This window comes from Dermacentor albipictus, chromosome 1 (assembly GCF_038994185.2).
Source record: "Dermacentor albipictus isolate Rhodes 1998 colony chromosome 1, USDA_Dalb.pri_finalv2, whole genome shotgun sequence".
NCBI lineage: Eukaryota > Metazoa > Arthropoda > Arachnida > Ixodida > Ixodidae > Dermacentor > Dermacentor albipictus.
The window spans coordinates 492508984-492532000 of record NC_091821.1 but is presented as its reverse complement, the minus strand read 5'-3'; the positions used below and the strand labels follow the sequence as shown (position 1 = coordinate 492532000).

General features: G+C 48.0%; 1 protein-coding gene across 7 annotated transcripts in view; it reads left to right on the top strand.

The window, feature by feature from the left end:
• Positions 1-1563: 1563 nt before the first annotated feature.
• Positions 1564-23017, top strand: part of LOC135912473 (uncharacterized) — a 38260-nt gene continuing 16806 nt past the window's right edge. For 5 of the 7 annotated variants that reach the window (XM_065444949.1, XM_065444930.1, XM_065444922.1 and 2 more), the window contains exons 1-5: positions 5950-6011; positions 6541-6610; positions 9016-9104; positions 13180-13245; positions 13756-13863. In XM_065444949.1, the coding sequence (XP_065301021.1) occupies positions 5967-6011; positions 6541-6610; positions 9016-9104; positions 13180-13245; positions 13756-13863 (378 nt within the window). In that variant the 5' untranslated portion in view covers positions 5950-5966. Of the gene's footprint in view, positions 1700-5949; positions 6012-6540; positions 6611-9015; positions 9105-13179; positions 13246-13755; positions 13864-23017 lie in introns of those variants that run through there. The other 2 variants (XM_065444962.2, XM_065444958.1) reach the window with 2 other exon arrangements.

Here is a 23017-nt window from a genome sequence, read left to right as displayed (position 1 = left end):
CTCGCGAGGACCACCACCGGCAGACACATCCTACACACCCTCGGTATCAGGATACCAGCCACGGATCCCACACAGCTCCAGGTCCCCCACCGCATTCACCGCGAACTTCTTATTAAACCTCTCCCTAAAAACATGCACCCCACCTACCATGAACCTCGCCGCAGAGCTCGCGCACGGGCGCTCCACAAATACTATGGCACGGAACCGGATGCTGTGTGGGTGGATGCCGCATGCACAGGTGAGGACGCGGTTGTTGCCATCACGAACTCCCTACAACCGATTACCACCCTTCACATATCCCCAACTGCCACTTCGGAGGAGGCTGAAGAGGCTGCCATTGCCGTAGCTATTATGCGCACGGAGGCCCGGTATATATTATCGGACTCTAAAACTGCCATACTAAATTTTGCTCGCGGGAGAGTTCGCGTCCCTGCATTTCGCATACTGAACTCTCTCGCTGCACACCCGCCCCGCCACATGGAGCTCATATGGGTGCCTGCCCACTCGGGGAATCCTGGAAACGAGGCTGCCAACGCTTTAGCCCGAGGTTTGCTCAACCGGGCACCGGCGGCCTCCGATCCAGGGTTCTCACGGGAGCGCATGCATTCATTCACTGAACTGACGCAAGCCTGCAAAACCGAGCGTCGGCTCTACCCCCCACCCCATCCCTCCCTCGACAATTATCACCAGACACTTTGGAGGCGGCTCCAAACACGCACCTTACCCTCCCCTTATATACGCTCGCGCTATCACCATGTCCACACCGACCCCTCCTGTACCCTCTGCCACCACCCCAAAGCCACTCTCGATCACATTCTTTTCCTCTGCCCGGCGGATCCTCCCCCGCGGGGCCTGGAGCACCTTACTACTTGGGAGGCTTGGGAGACCCTACTGCGCTCCGAGGACCCGGCCAAGCAAGCCATCGCCACAGGCCGGGCTGCCAGCGTCATGAGCCTCCGGGACATGAACGTTTGAGTGCAGTGGGGCCGTGCGGGGGCCCAAGGACCTGCGTGTCCGCAACTCCCCTGTGTCCAATAAAGTTTTCACCACCACCACCTGGCAGGCCCGAGACCTAGGATGGCCCCTCACGAGGAGCGACCCTTTCGGCCCAGGCAACGAGGGCTTTTTGTAGTTTTTCATCCGGCGTTCTGAGGAGCTCCTCCCACGTCGGTTGCGAGGGAGCTGGCAGCACTCGCACCCCCAAAGTTCTGGCCAGCCAATGTGGGCTGGGGAACGACTTAGTTTGGATTCGACGCAGGATTGAGGCTTGCGCTCGCGTGAGGCTTTCGTTTGGATGCGGGTAGATTCGCCTTTTTTGATTGTAGTAGTTTGTTATCACGTGGTATGTCGTCGGTGCCTCATCCATGGGATCCGAGTCTGCGGGGCACACCTCCCGGTTGATTAGACCTCGGGCTACCCAGTGCGCCTCCTCATTCCCTTGATTCCCCGAATGGGCAGGGACCCATACGAGTTCAACAGTATTTTCATTTGTAAAGTCCCGTAGGACTCGCGCGGCACAGACACCTATGCTGCCTCTTTAAAAGCTGACTATTGCCCTTTTTGAGTCGCTTATGATCGTTTGCACGGAGGGATTCATGATGGCCAAAGCAATGGCAGTCTCTTCCTCTTCGACGGTGGACGCTGTTTTTATGGTCGCGGCGTTGAGGATACTTCTCTCTCCGGTCACGACGCTCACTACGTAAGTTTGGTGATTTTGCTTTGCTGCATCGGCATAGGCGGTGTGCTGGTTGCTTTTGTACCTTTGTTGAAGGGCCTTGGCTCTGGCACACCGCCTCTTGTCGTGTCTCCCAGGGAGCATGTTCTTGGGTAACGGTTTTATAACCAAACGGCGTTTGACCGCACCGAGTAATGTTGTTCTTCCTGCTGAATTCATAACGGAATTCAGCCCGAGTTTACTTAGAATGACCCTGCCAGTTTCGGTGCTGGAGAGTCGTTCACGTTGTGCTGTTTTATGGGCCTCCACGAGTTCGTCTAGGGTATTGTACCTTGCTTAAGTAATCGTTCAATGTTCACATACCTCGGGAGGCCAAGGGCAGCTTTATAAGCTGTGCGAATAACGTTGTTAACATTTTCCTTGTCAGAAAGGCGTAGGTGGTAGTAAGGGAAGGAATACACAATTCGACTGATGAAAGCCTGCGTCAGATGGCAGATATCAGCCTCCTTCATACCGCGGTGTCGCGTGGCTACTCGTCTGATTAGGCCACATATTTGGCGGGCTGTCGTCTGTAATCGGACAGTCGCCTGAGAATTATGGGTGTTATGTTGAATTAGCATGCCCAGGACTCTTATAGTCAGCACGGGCGGAACTGGACCGTCTTCCATACTGACTCGTATAGGTGAGGTTGCGTCCCTTTCGGTGGCGTGTTTGGCTGATTCATCGCGGATAACGAGAAGCTCCGATTTTGTCGGCGAGCGCGCTAGACCATTCTGTCGCACAAAATTTTGTACGGTATCCGCAGCCGCTTGTAATGCTTCCGTGATTTCTCCATCGGAACCGCTATTAGTCCAGATGTTGATATCATCGGCATAAATGGAGTGCTTGATATGCGGGATCTTTTCCAGTAATGGATGCAGCTTTCGCATGATCACATTGAAAAGGAAGGGGGAGAAGACCACACCCTGAGGGGTCCCCCTTGTACCTAACCGAAATTGTCCGCTTTTAATGTCCCCAAAATGTATTTCTGCAGTGCGATCCTTGAGAAAGCTTGCAATATAGCTATAAGTGCGCTTCCCGACATTCATTAGGGCTAGATTTGTGAGTATTGAAGCATGCGACACATTGTCAAACGCTTTACTCACGTCCAGCCCTAGAATTGTCCGGGTGGCTTTTATAGGGCCCGGGTGTAGGATATCTTGCTGAATTTGCCACATAATGTCTTGAGTTGACAGATTTGATCTGAATCCTATCAACGTATGGGGCGGCAGCCAATTGCTTTCAGTATACTCGCTTAGCCTGTTAAGAATTACGTGTTTCTTAACCTTCCCCAGGCAAGAGGTTAAGGAGATAGGGCGGAGATTCTCTAGCTCCAGCTTCTTGCCTGGTTTCGGTATGAAAATTACGTTTGCATGTTTCCAGCTGGTGGATATAGTTCCCTCTTTCCAGCGGATGTTGACAAGATTGGTGATTTCGGTAACCGACTGATCGTCTAGGTTTCGTAACATTTTATTGGTGATGCGGTCCTCGCCAGCCGCCGCTGTAGTTTTGAGGTTGTTTAGGACAGCGCGTATTTCAGATTCCATAATTTCGCTGTCTAATTCCCTGTTTTCCTTTCCGGTATAAGCTACGGCTAGAGGAATATTGGTGCTTGTATTAAAGTAGCGGTTTTTAAGAGCTTCAAAAAGGGCATCATTATCTCCCGGGAACGAGTGTATGATCCTCTGAAGGTTCTTTTGTGATGCTGTATTAGTCTGACTGGAGTCAAGTAGGTGTTTAAGCAGGAACCAGCTGTTCTTGCGCCCTAGCTGGCCGTTAAGGCGGTCGCATTGCTGGTGCCAGCGTTCCTGACTGAGCTGTTGTGTTTCTCGATATCCCGTTCGAGTTGCGCGATGCGTCTGCGTAGGCCACGGTTGTGTTTCTGCGCAAGCCAGCGCTTCTGCAAGCTCTGCTGCGCCGACCACAGGTGGACCAATTTAGCATCAGGAGCCGGGCCGTCCTCCTCCTGGTCTACCTCCGTGGTCGAGTTAGCTGCGTCTTTGAAAAGAGTTGATATCCACTCTTCAAGGTTTGTAATGGTTGCGGGTTCGCGTCCATTGCGAACATACCGGAAAGCATCCCATTTGGTTTGCTTAATTTTCAGCTTATTTCGCTTGTAGCCTCTGGATGGCACCGTAATGGAGAGAATGTAATGGTCGCTACCAACGTTTAGTTCTGTATTCTCCCAGATGGCATTGTCTATGTTCCTGGTGAAGGTCGAATGAGGCGAGGTGTTTTGACTCACGCTATTGCCTATGCGGGTTGGCCTTTCAGGGTCAACAAGAAGAGTAAAACCAAGGTCTTGAGCGGTCTCGCAGAGTTTAGTGCCCTTCTTTTGACATTTTTGATAGCCCCAGGCCGAATGGTGCGCGTTAAAATCTCCCAGCAGCACGAGTCGTGCATGCTTTGCAGCTTTATATGCTTTGCTTATTAGTGTAGCTACTGCCAGGCTTTTATCCCTATGGGGGCTATAAACATTCAGGATGTAGAGCGTTTGGTCCGATCGTCGTTTTGGCAGGATTTCAACGAAGGTGTATGACACCGTCGTGAATTCTAGGTTTAATTGGTTGGCGGTCTGATTTCTGTTCATCATGATCGCGACGGCCGGAGAAATATCTGGAGCGGTAATTTTGTTGTAAGCCGCAAAACCTGATAGTTTTGCTACTATCCCAGTTTCCTGGAGGGCGACTATGTCAGGTCTGGTTTGGTGATTTTGAAGCGTGTATTCCAGAGACTTGCGTTAACGGCGGAAGCCCCTGCGATTCCACTGCCAGATTACGATTGGTGCTTTGGCAATCACATTTGTTTGTGCCGTTCCATGCGCGGTGAAACCGTGCTAGGTGTTTTTGTTAGCACTCCGGAAGCGCGTTGAGCCACAGAATTGCGTAGCATGTTTGGTCCTGGCGTTGGTGCAGGCGGAGTCACTACCTGAGGCTGAAGGTGAGGTTGAGGTTGGGATTGGGTTTGTGCTGCGGTTAATCCAATGTGGGATATAACTGCAGCCATGGCGAAGCTAAGAGCGGCAACGCTCTTCCCAACTTCGCCTCGCTGAATCAGCCTCCCCCCCCATACACATTAGGAGGAGCATCGCCCTAGAATCTTGCATAAATATACAAGGTCAATGGTGCTGCATATTTTATTGTCTTGCCTCCAAATACTGGCTCATACGCACTACGGGGGACAGGCGAAGAAGCGAGGGACCTGAAGTATGTGCTTTATAATGAAAACAAACAAAATTTGCATAGCAGAGCGCTGGTTGAATGAATATAGTTTAGAAATTAGAGAAAACTGCTTTTAAGAATTTAGAGATGAAATAATTTAACATAAAGATGTGAAATATATATAAACGATAATTTTAGAAATTCCGCATTTACTTTTTTTGTGTCTAATAAAATTTTGAGCTGCGAGAAAAAACGCCGGTGTGGCTGTATCCCAGTGTAGTCACCCGAAAAGAAAGAATGACTGGCGACGTTAGCGATAGCCCAAGTCGTCGAAATGTAATTTCGAAAAGGTTTCTTGGTCTTAAAAATGGGCGGCACGGGAGAAGATGCTCAATAATTCAATTGCATTGCAAAAAACAAATAGAGGGTACACCGCGAGAACAGACCTGTGTAAGCAAAATATTTTCGACGGTATACTGTTTCTCATTTTTGTAACGCAAACTTCAAATTACATTGAAGGACATCAATTAGACCTCTAAGACTGAATTTAGCAAAACACACTTCACCTAGCACGGCGCACGCTTCTGCTCTGAAAGGAAGAGCCTTCGGAACGTCATGAGAACGATAACATTTCCTCATGACCGCACAGAGCATTCACTTTGTCCGGATGAACCGCTGATAGTACACAGCGAAGTGGCACGTATTATTCTGCTGTTTTATGGTAGATGCTCGACTAATAACCTTATGGGGACATATGTGAAGCGGAAAGGGACGCTCAGGCGGAACAATTGCCGGCCAAATCTGCCAGGCTGTGTTACTCTCCCTGTGGCAACATCATCACCACCACCACCTATACTGCACTTTTCTGCTGTGCCTCAACTGATAGTAGCAGTGAGGTGCAATCGGCAGAGAACATTTGCATGCTATATTTGTGTATTTTTTGGATTCAGCTGCAGGGAAAGTTTAGACAATTTCGAGTTTCAGGCAACCGTACATGTGAGCAAGAGAATTTTGGATGAGGTGTGCTGGCCGAACAGAAAGAATTAATTCGGAGGAGACAAAGAAGAAGAAGAAGTGAGGCAGGCTGGAGCATGGTCAGTGACAAGGACCTGAAGAAGATAGCCGTCGTGTACTCAGTAAGTGTGCTAAGTGACCGCAGCGGGGCATGCATTCATTCAGCGCAAGGCGGATTACGTTATTGACCAGCAAAACTAGCCGTTCAGTGCGGAAAGCAGCGATAGCGAAAGGACAAAGGAACAAGCTCACTTCAATACTTGTGGTAGTCAGCCATATAGTTCATGCATAAACTGTAACGATAGCTGAAAGCTTCGAAGTTTGCTACCGCTTAAAGAGCAACAATATTCCGAGGTTGCTACGTGCAATACGCCAAAAACGTAGTCACTCCCCGGCCAACTCGCAGTACGTGCCGCTTACTTAAGGGTGGCGGGCTTATTTGTGTTTAGGCGCCATTAGTCTGGAGCGACTCACGGACGTCCCATGGAAGAAATGCATGGAAGAGATCATTGTAGCCATTCGAAACCGAAAGTGACTGTGCGTTAGTAAACTTTCTTTGCCACTTGTGTTTATACTGAACTTGCAGCAATTTCTGTAATATCAGGGCGTATATCATTTAGTAGTAATATGCTCTTGTAAATTGTTTTCCAGTTGACGCAAGCACTGTTATGCTGCAACTACATCATCTTCGGCTTCAGAAGCAAGTATGGCAATGTTCGAAGTAAGTTCTTGGATTAGATTGTGGTCATGCTTGTCTGGCCTGAACGACGGCAGCATACCTTTCTAGCCTTGATCGTGTTTTCTTCAACATAAATGAGAAAGGAAGTTGACGCTCACATATTTACTGCTACAGAAATAAAAACTAAGAACAGACATGAGAAGCAGTTCCGGTATTGCACTGTCGGTTTTCATCGTTTGAGGCGCCAAATACAGTAATATTAGTCTAAAACATCCACTTTCCCAGGAGCAACGTGTTGTAAAAAAAGCCTATTGTCTATTGTCTAGATGAAAGTTTCATGCCGCTCTCAACAGCCTCATATTATCGTGTTGTTTTTTCGCCAGCCTTATGACGCAGTGAAGCTGCAGCAGCCGTCAACAGCAGGACTCGCATCGACGGCGTTGAATGACGCAGTTGTAACTGACGCGACGGTCTTCGGAGTGAATCATACCGAGAAAAAGATATGCAGATCCCACGCACCGTAAATGAACGCTGTGCGGAGAATTCAAATACGTGCTCTGCTTGAACTGCGTGGAAGGGCTCACAATTTGTTTCTGTGTTAATGTCACTATTGCACGTGTTATAGCTTAACTCCTTGTTATAACTGTGTATGCAAAAAATATTCTCGGAGCTATTACGCATTCTTACAGGGCGTTAATCTTGCGATTGTACGCTAAAGCAAACCTTAATTGACCTAAAACATTTTTCTTTTCTTTTCTTATTGCATATTCTTCCGCAATATAGCCTTCGTTATCATTTCTGAATTATTAGTCGAGGACTGGGATCTTTAAAATTTCTCATGTTTGTAGCCTCATTACATGCTTGATAGTGTGTGCGTTTCTAATGCTTGAATAATTTTATTAAGAGTCATATCGAGCCTAATAGCTGCTTCCCTAAATAATCAGTTTCTCACAAGGACTGCATATTCTTATGTGCTGAATTACACCAATACCCGCCCAGGTGACGCGGTGGGCTTGCCATTGCGCTGCTAGGCCTGAAAACATGGGATCAAATCCCGGCCGCTGCGGCCTCATTTCGATGGGGGCGAAGTGCAAAAACCACCTTGCACAACGCATTGCGTGCTATCCAAACAACCCCAGGTGCTGAAATTAAACCGGAGCCGCCCGCTATGACTTGTCTCTTAATCACATCTTGGTTTGGGCACGTAAAGGCCCCGAATTTAATTTGCTTACATCAGCTTATCTTTTCCTTAGGTTTCTGTGTACTTTGCCTCTCCATCCAATTGTATTCTATGTCAGTGAACTTTGGCACCTCGCATTTGCTTACATTTCTTTAAATACATTTTGAGGTAGGAGTCTCTTCTCAGAGCGTGAATTCACGAACCACATTGACGTATTTTACGCGGATATTACCGCATATATTCAGCGCATTTCGCGCTCATTGCAATAATATTGAGACGTAGTGACGTGATATTTTCGAGTTCATTCTCTTGCGTCATATGAAGGTCCTAAGCCTCTCAACTGCAGAAAAATAGTGACAAGCCTCAGGGAAACGTAAATAATATGACAGCGTGAGTGTTTGTCAAAGCGTCGCAATGTTGGCAACGTTCTGCTCGCATGTGACCATATACTCCACCCCATGACGTTAAAACACAATAGAAACGAAACGAAAACTGAGTGTAGAAGCGCCATTGACTGCAATAATTTAAGGGACTTCGAGGCTTCATGGTATATTTGCTGGGCCTTAGAGGAGCGGCATCTTCATTTAGCGTAATATATATATATATATATATATATATATATATATATATATATATATATATATATATATATATATATATATATATATATATATATATATATATATGTATGTATATATTACGGTAAATGAAGATGCCGCTCCTCTAAGGCCCAGAAAATATACCGAATATATATATATATATAGTAGCCCACATGTGTTGTATACATATACATATACATATACATATATATATATATATATATATATATATATATATATATATATATATATATATATATGTATAGTAGCCCACATGTGTTGCTACAGACAAAGAAACGACAGCGACGCGGTCATTTTAGCCAGAATAAGCAGCTCTGTTTCTTCCCATAATATCTCATACACGGAAAACATTGCAGGAATTAGGTGAACTGAGGAATTCCAGACTTTGGTTGAAATGTTAAGGAAAAGCGCTGAGCGGTATATTTTTATACAAGTTCTTGTGCATCTTGACAACATAAAAAAAAAACAAAGACAGCAGGTCTCATCATTCCACCTAGATCTGGCTGGAGGAGGCGCTCAGGACAACAAACTCATGATTTCAACGATAGCGAGGAAGAGCAACTATCACTGATAAGAATAAAACTTCGACGGCAACAATCTATCAGCCCTTGACTTTAAACAAATGCAATCTTTTTCGCTGCTTGCAGGTTACATGCTGTACTTCGACATTTACTTCGGTACGGAGTGCTTCTTAAACAGCTGTACAGGGGTCATACTCTTCAGCGGCATGCAAAAAGTACGTATTGGTGGCCGGTCGATTAGCTTTATTGATTACCCTTGAGGAATGTTATTGAAAAGCCCCTCGCACACCTCCAACAGGAAACACTAAGAAAACGTTCCACAAAGCAACGGTTATTATACAGGGTGTTTCAGCAAACACTCTCAAACATTTTTAAAGGTCGTCTGTGGCAGATAGCTCAGTTCTAGTTGATGAGCTGGTCTACTCGAAGCGGCGGACCCCACTTGCACAGAAAATTTAAATGCAAAATCGACTAATCAACAATAATTCACTAATTAACTTCTTAGCTTATTATATTTTATGACCCATATTGCAACTTACAAATTTTAGCAGTGGACTTCGTAAGGCGGACGGAGCGGTCCCACTTGGAACGAATTATCAGGACGGCACCAGTTTCGAGATATAAATTCCCGAATTTTGCGAAGAAATGCATTGGCGTTCCAGTTACTTGTGTGCTTCAGTGCATGAAATGACGTTTTGTTAACAAAGTAACTGGAACGCCAATTCATTTCTTCGCAAAGTTCGGGAATTTATATCTGGAAACTGGTGTCGTCCGGAGAATTCGTTTCAAGTGGATCCGCCTTGCGAGCTCCACTGCTAGAATTTGTAAATTGCCATATGCGCCCTAATGTAATTGGTTAAAAACTTAATTAGTGAAGTTTCATTTATTCATCGACTTTGGATCTCAATTCCTTGTGCAAGTATTGTCCGCCGCTTCGAGTAAACCAGCTCATGAACCAGAATTGTGATATTGGGCACAGGTAACTTCTAAAGATTTTTGAAAGTGTTCGCTGAAACACCCTGTATGTTACTAGCCCGAGTATTGTGGCAAGTATTGTACCTCCTGCACATTACATATTACTGACTATAGACTATTGTAAAACTGTCTTTCTCCGTGGAAATGAATTATCCGACTCTTGCAAATGGCTAGTCTTATACCACCACAACGGCTTGCTGCACAACATATCTATACACGAAAAAGCGCCCAATAATCAAGGAGAGGCGTTTCAACTGCTTAGTAGCATATGTGGTAGTTCATACTCTCTGCCTTTCAGTATATTGATTAAGAAGTGATACAAAGTAAACTATAATTGTATCCTAGCATCCTCACCTAGTAGATGAAGGACCATGCAGCTTGCGCGTGGCTCGACATCGTGAAGTGCTAGGATATGTAAATCAAGGTTACTGCGCTGTATAACCGCACTGAATCGTGTATTTTTATTGCAAGCACGGTTTCTATAGACACCAGAAAACAAACACGAAAGGAATTCAGTACCTGAAACGCAACATAATTTATAATAATCGAATTTTAACATTGCATAAGCCCATTGAAGCCACCATACAAGCGCGATGATTTGGGTCATTTGGAGTGCATTGATATTCCTTGAGCTATATGTGCTGGAAGACAATAAGATAGACGAAACAATTACTGCCTGTAGAAACACTGGTCGTAGCGCTCCCCGTGTCCCTTCGTGCGTTCTTTGCGACCGGTGTTCATTTCGTCCCTCTTATTGTCTTCCCACTAACAGGGATGGAACAGCGCAAAGAAAATGACAGCGTACAGGCATAATATCTTCACACTAAAAAAAAAAATTCGAACAAATTAGCCACTCAGTCCTTTACAACTGTTCCTATCATTACATGTGAGGACAGCTACAAAGACAACCGATAAATTTGCGGAATGTTCTCAGTAAAGCGACCTGAAATAATTGCATGCCTAGTTTCATAAGTGTTGATACATGTGCTTGTTTATCTTTCTCAGGTGAATGCTTTTTCGCTGGCTAACAAGTATTAGATGTCATCGCTCAGCGCAAGACACGCGTACATGATTTATAACTTACGCGATATTTGTAGTTGATTCTATCTGCTGTGTATATCCTTGCCGAACCTAGCATAAGCAGACTGCATGTGCGACACGAATTGTGCAGTTTCTGGAGAACACGCGGGCACCAGTGATTGGACTTGAGCCTTCGAAGAGTGCTATATCAAAGCCGACGCGCTTGACCCGCTGATCAGATTTCGGCGATCGCCGACTGTGTCCGCCGCTATCGTTGCTCATTGAGTGCACCCTGTTTTTGTGCGCACAAGTTCGCCAAATAAAAAGCTAGTTTCGTCATTGACAGTTTTGCTGCTGTTCTCCGCACTGTCACTACTGCGTGACATCTGGGGGTGGTGCTTGTGCGTTCATGTACTTAACGCCCCCGCTAAGTTGCGATCCAAGCCCGAAACCCGAAGACAGCGCCAACGTCGCCCCAGACCATCGAGGAAGCCACAGGATTCAAAACCTGCCCCAGAATGACGGACTTGTAGCTTAAAAGGCCAGTAAGCGCACAGTCACGACAGCAGCGGGAATTACAGCCGCAGTGTCGTCAACACCGATAGTGGTGCAGCAGCCGAGGGAGCCACCGGCCTTTCGCGGATCAACATTTGAAGACCCGGCAAGCTGAGTGGAGACGTGTGAAAGGGTCGCTGCATATAACGTCTGGAACAGCGACGACAAGCTGCGCAATGCGTTTTTTTTTGCATTAGAAGACACCGTCATGACGTGGTTTGAGAATCGAGAAACCACCTTTGCGATGTGGGACCTGTCCAGCAGCGGCTACCTATGGACCTTCACAAGCGTCATGCGCAAAGAGCGAGCCCAAGCTCAACTCTTAAAAACCCGAACGCAACTGCTCAATGACACCATCACCCTTTTCACGGAAAAGATGACCTGTCTTTTCAGGCACGCCGAAACGGAAATGTCGAACGAGAAAAAAGTTCGCTTCCGGATGAGGGGCGTAAAAGAACTTTTCGCCGGTCTGATCCGCAGCCCATCGAAGACGTTAGTTGAATTTTTGGCAGAGGCAACAACGATCGAGAAAACTCTGGAAACGCGCACTAGGCAATATTACCCCCAAGTGTTCACGCCACAGCGCGAACTCCAAGGTGAGTGCGCCGACGTCCTCCGCGGACCATCAGGGCCATTGTGCGTGAAGAACTGCGGAAGATCCCACCTTCGTCGCAACTTCAGGTGGGCTCGGTGACTGACATGGCAAAGGAAGAACTACGACGGTCACTGGGAGTTTCCGAAATGCCATAGGAATTGCCGCTTCTTGTGCCGGAAGCGATGGCCTACGCCTCCAACGCCCACCGTCAAGTTCCACCTACGTGCCCGCGCCAGAGTCCCTCCCGTAACGCGGCAATGCCGCTGTCCGCTGCCACCGCTGCCATCACTGCCAGCTCGCCCGTCCGTCGCCCAATGCAACTACACTATAGGAAGACAGACGCATGACTCGCTCCAGATAACCGCCCACTCTGCTATCACTGCGAAGAAGCCAGTCACGTCGGTACCCATACAGCGCCTTGGAACTACGAGCGTTTGCCGTGAATGCGCCGCGTCCACAGCAAAGACAATGCCTCGTGATATCGACGTCTACCTCACCGCCACTCAGTGGAATCCTCGACGTCTGCCCGTTCACCGTCACAAGGCCACTGCCTGTCACCGCAGCGCCGACCATACACTGGGCCAGCTCGGGGCCGGTCCGTCAGCCAATATCCGGAAATCAAAAAGCAGCAGCAGCCAAGGATGGTGGGGTGGTTGTTTGTCGCAAATGACGAATATCATTCGCCACCGACGAAGACGCCCAAAAATCCTATTCCGACGGCATATCAACGAGATGCCGCCATCCAGACGAAGCACGGGAGCAAAGAATACGCCGGGATATTTCAGCACAGCAGAATGATAAAAATTGCTTCGGCGTTTGTCTTGTAACATTCATCCTTCCCTCGCGTATGCAAGCTCTAAAAGACACATCTTTCAGACTAGCGCAGTATCTGATATTGACCTGAAACAGCGAGCTGTGAGGCATAAAAGCGTTCTGAATGCCTACAGCGTTGTTAATTCCAGGCTGTTTATTCAGTAAGTTGTAGGCAAGGACGATTTCGTAGTACGTATTCATAATTGCGTGCCGCCTTGTGTTGTTGAGATGTTTGTTTGTTCGTTAGACGGTCGTATTAGTACCCATTACGAATACATAAAACAAAGCTCATTTTCACTAGGAACAAGACAAACTTTTTTTTCAACTTTCAGTTTCGAGTACCAAAGGAGGAACTCGCGGAAAATCCAACGTGCCACAGCATCACAAAATTCGTAGACGTAAGTAACGCTTATGTGCACACACATATTTACTTTTTTTGTTGCAGTTTATTTTCAAGCCTAAAACTACAATAATGCATAAAAAAACTTGGGCCAAACATGTATAGAAACGCGATAGTCTCACACTGGCGGCACTCGTTACAAACACCAGTGCACACGACAGTGTATGGATGACAAATTTTTGGAAGTCGTTTCCGAGCACTAGGGAGGCTTATGCGAATGCTTGCGAAAAAAAAAGTTGAAATAATTGTTACCTCAAACATTACACGTGGGACTGAGAAGTGCCCCAATGCGCCATGTCGTCATGTTCTCGTTTCCGTAGCCAGGAGTGCCTTAGCTTGTGTACTGCATAAAGCCACGACCACTGGCTTTACCGTAAAAGGGGAAAATTACCTGGCACTACCGTCTCTTACTACCAAAACACAATTCAATTAGCTACCCATAATGTTACTTGTTCGTGCATCACGTGGTACGTACGTGATGCCCTTTACTCATGGTGTAACTTCACAGGATCCCCTGGAGTCCCTGCGGCTGTTCATCGCGTGGGCTATCGTGGCTGCCGTGCTCTGCTTCTGCGGCAGCGTCGCGCTCTCTATGGTTCTCAAGTGGGGCGCCATAGTACGTTTCCTTATATCTATAAACGGGAAGAAAGGGGGTTAGCAGAGGGGCCCGATTTTTATTAGTCATATCTTAAGAAGCCAACAAACACTGACACCAAGGACAACACAGGGGAAATGACTTGTGCTTAATAAATGAAATAAAGAAACGATAAAGTAATGGAAATTAAAGTGGATGAAAAAACTTACCGCAGGTGGGAACCGAATCCACAACCTTCGCATCTCGCGTGCGCTGCTCTACCAATTGAGCTACCGCGGCGCTGTTTCCCCATCCACTTTCTTGGGTATCCATGTGTCCTAGTAAGACCCTGGGAGTGTTAGCCAGCGCCACCACTCACAGATCTTGCCGGTGGACGTGGAACGCCCTTTTTGCCGCAGGCGTCACGAACACGTGATCTTTTTGGGTGAAGGCAACTGGTCAATAAACCTAAAGCATCAATGCTACCAACCTACCTAATCTACCTAAACCTATCAACCTACCTAAAGGCATCAATGTTGCCGGATTCGAGACCCTCGTTATATATTCAACGAGAAGAAAGGGGTTAACTGAGAGGCCCGATTTTTATTAGTGGTGTTATAAGATGCCAACAAACACTGATAGCATGGACAACACAGGGGAAATTTGTGGTTTCGGTTCCCACCTGCCGCAAGTTGTTTTTTCATCCACTTTAATTTCGATTAATTTATCGTTTCTTTATTTCATTCATTAAGCACAAGTAATTAATTTCCCCTGTGTTGTCCATGGTATCAGTGTTTGTTGGCTTCTTATGATATATATATATATATATATATATATATATATATATATATATATATATATAATGTGTGTGCGTGTGTGAAGAGAGTACGACGCAGGTTGAATTAGTACAGTATATTTCACGGACGTTTCGGCTGGGGGACCAGCCTTTGTCAAACCTTTGACAAAGGCGAGTCCACCAGCCGTAACGTCAGGGAAATATACTCTGCTAATTCAACCTGCGTCGTACTCCTTGTCTTCATTTTACTACCGGGGCCAGCGTGTCATTTCCCAGCAAACTCACACGCACACACCCTCATATATATATATATATATATATATATATATATATATATATATATATATATATATATAGGGCATAGCCTAAGTAATCTCCTCGCTAGAGAATATTATTTGTAGAGCGTTTTCCGTTTAATTGTACGAAGTTAAGTGACGCGACACACCGAATAACGTCAACGGACCTGCAAAAGTAGTTGACACGGATCGCCACACCAGGCTGCCTGTTTTATTCTAGCAGCTAAAACAGTATACAGTAGTATACAGTAATATGTAGCAACTTACCACGCCTCCCACCCAAGCTTTTTCGGCCCTTCGCAACGCGTGAGGATTCGAATCACCTTTTAAGAACCGCTATAATCACGACTGCTTTTCGGATTCCTCACCGCACATGGCTTCGTGTAGGCCTGAATCTGTGAATTGGGGTCAAACAAATGTCCGCGATCGTCGTGCCGTTTATTGGCGTCGTTTTGGCGACGTAGTTGTTGCAAGCCGATCGATTCACCATCTCCTAAAGCAACACAAATGTTTGGTGTTAGACAAAATTCTTTGTATATATACAGCTCGTGAAAAGAGGATGGACAGTGACGAAAACACATGCGTACAAATGACTCTACTGACTGCCATTCAAAAGTAGCGCTTACTTTCTCCACAGCGTTTCTGAATTAGTTAGAACTGACGCATAATATCTGAAGCGCCAAACACGCTAACCGCGATATGCCTGGTCATTATAGGAAAGAGCACTGATATAGATGCGTGAAAAGTTGTTGATAAAAGCCCGGAATACCAGCTACACCCATTGAATGCGTATAAATAAATACGTACCGAACTTTGAGCTAAATATGCAAGGATACAAGCGACGTTAACGTGCAAAGTGAATTCGTTATACAAGACGTCCAATTAAACAGATTTCCGAGAGAAGTTGCACCTCATCTGCAGACATTGTTACTTTCGATGAAGGCATCCCTTAACAGAGGAACGTGAAAAAAACATTCAGTTTACTCAAACGACAAGGTAACACAGGTTGTTGTCGCCATGTTCACTACCATTCAGTTTCGCTTGGAACACACTCTTATCTTCTCATCCCGATCTCTATGTAGTCGAACTACCCGTATAGTAGAGTTTTTTAGACATACCATAAATAAATATTAAGTCATTGCGGCACGGCTAGACTTCTTCGAATTGCATCAAAGGCCGAATTAACAAATACCAGCAAAATTAACGATTTGGAATATGTTTTGTTACTTCAAGTAGTCGGTGATGTCTTTTCATGTATTGGTTCTTAAAGCGTGGCTTAACCCCCATGACGCGAATAGCACTGACCTATATAAGCGCTGTTTCTGCGTGACTGGCATAACTGATGGCTCCACGGGTGGGATCAGCATCGGCCGCTAAAAGATAAAAATAAATCCATATACAACATCTTTGCACCTAGGGAAGCAGTAGCAGAATTCATTGCCTTTTCAAATCTTTAGAACCGTTGCGTGCATGAGGGGGCGCGGGAAGGGGGGTTGGTGGTGTCTACCAACGGCAAGCAGGCGGTAACAGCTGAAAAGTGCGTAGCTCAGCGCTTACACGTGCCATCGAAAGCGATGCCAGAGTTGCGCTCTCATGGAAATTATTAACCACGCAGGCTCACTGAACGTAACAATTTGAAGCACTTGGAAATTGATATTCTAAAGACTTTTCACGCCGGCAATCGCAGCTCCTTTTCGTCGAAATTCACGCCAATGACATGGTTGGTTAAGTACGGAGGGAAAGTTCGAAATCGCGGAACGGAGTAATATTTGTTGTTCAGTTAATGTTGTCACCTCCTTGGTCGTATTTGTATTAGCACGAATTAAACCAGGAAGCAGCGGCAGAGTATTGAGTTAGGAAGCATGGATTACACTAGCAGTATCTAGGGTAATAGGAGCTAGCAGTATCTTCAAGAAACATAACTGCTGCGAGGTTCGCTTTGCTTGGGTGAACTATGGTTTTAATTTCTCCAGCGCGAAGCACTGAAGTGCGGAAAGAAAGGTCAGTAAGGACGAAGGAATGCAAGAGGGCACGCACGAGTGCTCGTGTTTGTCCTCTTGCATACCTTCTTCTTTTGTCCTATGTCGACCTTTCTTTCCGCACTTCAGCGCTCGCGCTGGAGAAATTTACACCATCGACTGAAATCAACTCGCCTACATCGCTATACTTATTCAGTGGGCGAAGTAGTTACTCGTGTATGGACAAAGTAGGCCGAATGGGTGCAATAACATGATTGCAGGAAAAAGAGAAGCGCGAAATATATTTACAGGGTATTTACAAAGACTGTAGCGGCTTACAAGATGGCAGTTGGCTCGCGAAATCCAAGAGCGTCGTCTTCGGGCTAAGCTCAGATGTCTTCTTCATCAACTTGTCACAGACCCCTGGCGGCTGAAGCACCGACCCGGTGCTGGTTAGGAGGCGGTCTAATGATACGGCTTAATACGGCCGACGTGGACTACGTCGGAGCGGGGCTGAGTCACGGTGGGGTCAACAGGGACGATTTCATAGCTGAGGTCGGTTGCTTGACGCAAGACGCGGTAAGGGAATGGCGTGAGAGTAACTTCTCCGAGAGTCCAACGCGTCGCGACGGGGACCAAAGGAGAGCCAAGGCGCCCGGTGTGTAACAGACGTGGCTACACGGGCGTACTCCGATGTGAAATTCACACAAGCAGGCAGAACGGTGCCCAAAGGGAGCGTAGGACCGCGGCCAAACAAGAGGAAGAATGGAGAGAAGCCTGCGGTATCATTGCGAGAAGATTTGTAGACAAAGATTCCGAGGGGCAATGCAACGTCCTAGTCGCGTTGTTCAGCAGGTAGATACAGGGAAAGCATAACAAAACGGGTTCGGTTGAGGTTAAGCCGGTCGTTTGTGGATGGTAAGCAGCAGAAAGTTTGTGTTTCGTGGCGCACGAGTGTAGACTGTCAGTGACAACTTTAGGAAGAAATTAGCGGGTCCAGCGCAAACCAAGGCACAGGTCGTGCGGCTGTCGACCCCCAGGGCCGGCAGACGCATCCTAGGAGAAGCAGGGATAAATGCAGAGGCAGAGTGCAACGCACGCAAGGTTGCGCTCAGCGGGGCGGTCAGGGGCACTTTCAAGGTAGAACCGCTTCCGTGAAACGTCCACCCGCAATTCAACGAGGGGCGCCGAAAGGCGAGGGCCCGACCACTGCTGAAATGAACCGCCAACTGCCCGAGACTGGCGACATTTGTAGACGCAGCGACCGGTACGCGGCCGTCTCCATACGTAGGGATGGTACGGTAATTAACGCAGCATCGATCAAGGGGGCAACGTCCGAAGTGGCCGAACAGGTGGCAATAGCCATGGCAATGAGGGACCTCGAACGTCCTTACGTTTACACAGATTCACGATCGGCGGCCAGAGCATTCGCCTCGGGCTCGATATCGCGGGAAGCGGCGGCCGTCCTCGGCAGCTAGGGAGCCGCGGGTCATCACATCGTCGAGTGGTTTCCAGTCCACATGGGGGCCGACGTGCACCCCGAATTTCCCAACGCCAACGAGCTGGCGCACGGGAACGCTTAGCGAACTTCAGACGACGACGACAATGCAAGGTGAGACCACACCAGCAGAGAACATGGATCTAACAAATTTAGACAGAACAGAAGACGGAATAACAGGCTCCGTTCGCCACAACGCCGGGGGACGCCAGCGGACGGACGACGACTGGCAGACAGTCCTAATACTACGGCAAAAGAAGCAGCAGGCTCGAGAGCGCAAGCGAGAAACGGATTCAACGGGCAGCACTAACCCGGCGAAACCAAGGAAACGACGAAGAGGCATACCCAAACTCCCTCCTCTTCCTATGGATGACTTCAAGATAGTTATCCGACCACACCAGGGACTGCCTTTGAAGGCTATCAGCACGCCGGCCCTCGCCGAAGCGATCGTCGCGGCCTGCGACTACCATATAAGAGGTGAGCAATTTTTGCTCCGTATAAATCCCGGCTCCAATATCGCCATACTTTCGACATCGAGTCAGGAGGTCGCGGAGCAGGCACGCCGAGTCCACTCCCTCACTATCAACGGACGTTCACAGGACGTTAACGTATACGCTGCCACCGGAGAAGAAGCTATCCGAGGAGTTATACACGGACTTCCACCCCGAACGCCACCGGAGACCATCATAGCAAACATACGTATACGGACTCAAAGCGCCGAACTTATCCAAGCAAGAATGATCGGAGAAACAAAGAGTGCCGCCCTTACTTTCTGCGGCCCGTCACTACCTCGCGTGGTGTACTACAACGGAGGCGAACTCCTGTGTCATCCTTACCGTGCTACTGTTCAGGTGTGCAAAACATGCCATGGAAAAGGGCATCGGACAGACGTGTGTCCACAGCCCGACCTGCGAGTGTGCCGAATTTGTGGACTCAGAAACCCAGTGGACGGACACCCGTGTGAGCCAAAGTGTGCCTCGTGTGAGGGCGCCCACGTCACCGAGGACCGCAGCTGCCAACGACGCCTCAAGCAACCGAAAAAAACCTCATGTCAGAAAGAGCACTGACAAGCGCAATGAAGGGCCGAAAAAACCTCGCTGGTTCGCGTCAGAGGATGAGGAATCGGACTACACAAACGGCCATAGCAGCGACCAACGCGACCGACAGGGAAGGACGAGATCGCCATCTCCACACCGACGGAACGCTCGGTCCAGATCAGCGTCCCCTCCCCCGAGCAGATCTCGCTCTCGAGCACGAGAGCGCGTCCAGGGAGGAGAACCAAGGCAGACGCAACGAGCATCCAGAGAAGCACCGAAGGCGGCCTCTGTTCTGACAAATCCACAGGTAAGCTGGGCAGCGGTCGCGTCCTCCACAACCACACAAAACGAGGAATACAAGAAAATAGTTGCCGAAAACAGACAACTTAAGACAAGCTTGGACAGCATGAAAAATGAACTCGGGACACTTAAACGACAAATGGCAAGCATGATGATGCACGGAGGAACCCATAAAACAAACGCACCCGCACAACTGTCCAACACACAGACGAACCCAACACAGACCAACCCACTATCACAAATGCAGCCTATAGCACAGATGCCTACAACCATCACTCATCTGGAAGGGAAACTAGACAATATGTGCGCACTAATGCAATTATTTTTTGCAGAGCTTCACAATCTTAAGCGGTACGTCGACGACTCGCTCAAAGGGGTAAAAAAAAACGCGATGACGTCGTAGCAGCCTTAGCCCGGAGAACCGAGATCCAAAGGTCACCGTAACCACAGACACAGAACATTTCGAGAGCCCATATTCTGGCTAACTACACTCCTACTCACCAAGAGAATCTCGTAATTTGGCAGTGGAACTGCGGATCACTACATAACAGACATGCTGCACTTACACAATATATCAAGGCGGCGCTCGTCCCACCTGACATTATTTGTCTTCAGGAAGTGGTGAAAATGCTGATACATATTGGGGGCTACCGTTTTTACAGCGATTCGAACTACGCTGAAGTGGCAGCATTGGCCCGCAAGGACCTGACAATTACTGTCGCCATAGCACCTGGCGTAGAAATCCACCACCAAATACTCACCATTTGGCCAGTTAAGATGGGTCGTCCCAAGTGCCTGATAACCAACGTATATAGCCCCCCTAGGGATAAGAGGGCCGATTTTTCGTTAATATTAAGTCACGTATCTACCTTGCTCTCAACGAAAGACCGACTAATCTTTCTCGGAGACTTTAACGCTTGGCACTCCGCATGGGGTAATCAACGCGACACCGCCAAGGGCTTCAATCTACTACGAGAAACTCAGTCTCACGAACTTGTACTGATTACGCAGCCAGGCACTCCTACAAGGATAGGAAACAGCGTTGCCCGGGATACCACGCCGGACCTTACGTTTGTCAACAATGAGACGGGGGTCACCTGGTGTAACCTAGACGAAACGCTAGGTAGTGATCCCTATCTATTGTGTGTCAGTGTTAACACAGCTAAAGATCGACAGCCCCTAGGGGTGGCCAGGCTCACTGATTGGAAAAGGTATGGAGAACAACAACAGGCTGCTTCCTCATTTCCAGCCACGGCCGCAGGTTGGACAACTTTCCTCAAGGAGGCCCATGCTGCCACCACCAGAGAGATCAAGACCACAGCGGAAGCACCAGCAGTAGACAGCCATCTCGCCCACCTCTGGGAGGCCCACAGAAGCCTCACCAAACGCTGGAAGCGGCAGCGGCGTAATCGCAAACTTAGGCGCCGAATAGCCCTGCAGGCAAACAAAGCTAACACCTATGCAAAGGAGCTGAATAATCAAAATTTGCGCAGCTTCTGCGACTCTCTCAGAGGCACCCTCAGCACCAAGAAGACCTGGGCCATTCTTCGGTGCATGTTAGACCCAACTAGCACGGGCACCGAGATGTCTAACGTCATGCGACGGCTCTTAGGAGAATACAAGGGCTCAGAACAAGAACTACTCGAGCACCTAAAACGCAGCTACACCGGCGCTGCCCAGACATCTTCACGCGTTATGAGAGAATACCAAGGACAGGATAACTCGAGCTTGGACGCCCCCATCACCTTTTCAGAGCTCTACGCAGCGGCACAAACCTTCAAGAAGAACACGGCTCCTGGACCCGACCAAATCACCAACGCAATGCTGCGCAACCTTAGTGATGTAGCCCTACAGCACTTAGTCGACTTCTTCAATGAACAGGTCTGGCGACCAGACAGAAGACTACGGCGAGAATGGAAGGAGGCAGACATCGTGCTTATACCGAAACCAGGCAAGCCGCGCGAGCTCAACCATCTCAGGCCCATATCGCTCACGTCTTGCATGGGCAAGCTCTTTGAACGAATAATTCTAACCCGACTCGAAGCCAACATCGAACGAAACTCACTCTTTCCGTTCGGTTTCCGCAGGAGAATCTGTGCACAGGACGTCTTTCTTCTATTAAGAGATGAGGTTCTCGATCCTCCTCCGGGCAGCATGCACAGAATCCTGCTAGCACTCGACGTCCATAAGGCATTTGATAACATCTCACACACTACAATACTAGACGGACTACGAGATGTCGGGTGTGGAGAAAGAGTATTTCACTACGTACAAGACTTCCTGAGCAGCCGCTCCGCGAAAATAGGACTGGGTTCAGCACGTTCTGCCCTGTATCGCCTACCAGATAAGGGCACCCCTCAAGGATCCATATTGTCACCACTTCTTTTTAACGTCGGCTTACGTAGAATGGCCCTGGACTTACAGAAGAACCGGGACCTTGGCTGCGCCATATATGCAGACGACATTACACTCTGGGCCTGCAAAGGGTCCTACGGAAACCGACAGGACACACTTCAACAGGCCATCAATACCATTGAAAGCTATATGAGGCGAGCAAGCATGAGGTGCGCTCCAGCGAAATTGGAGTGTATTCATATTAGACCTAGACACACCCTAGCAACCAGGGCTCCGGATCTGCAGCTCACCTTGGAGGGAGAGCCCATCAAGAGGGCATCTCACCTGCGCGTACTGGGAATGTGCATTCAAGAAACGGGCAGCGTTAGCATAGCGCTCTCCAATCTCAGACGCACTGTTCGGAGCGTAACTGGGCTTCTTAGCAGAGTTGCACGCAGCCAAGAAAGCATGACCGAAGCAGACACCATGCAACTAGTAAACGCCTTCGTCATTAGTCGTCTAACGTACGCTCTGCCTTTCCAAACCACGCGGTGTAACGACATCGAACATGCGGATAAGCTTACAAGAATCGCCTGTAAAGCAGCACTCGGCCTGCCTGAAAGCACAAGCACGATCCGACTGAACGAATTAGGAATGATGAACACTTTCGAGGAATATGCAGTGGCGACCCTAATGGCGCAGCGTGAACGGCTAAACACGACACCTCAGGGACGCTCAGATTTACAAAGACTTCACTATCCACTGACACCACAATATTGCGGCGACGAAACAATACTACTGCCATCTGAAATCCGAGAGCGGATCCACGTGGCGCCAATCCCCCGTCACATGCACCCAGCCCATCATGCGGCACGGAGCCACGCGCGGGCAGCCACCTTACTAAGGCGGCTAAGCGATCCGGATACTTACTTTACAGACGCGAGTTCGTATCAAAAGAATACAGGCACCCTCAATAC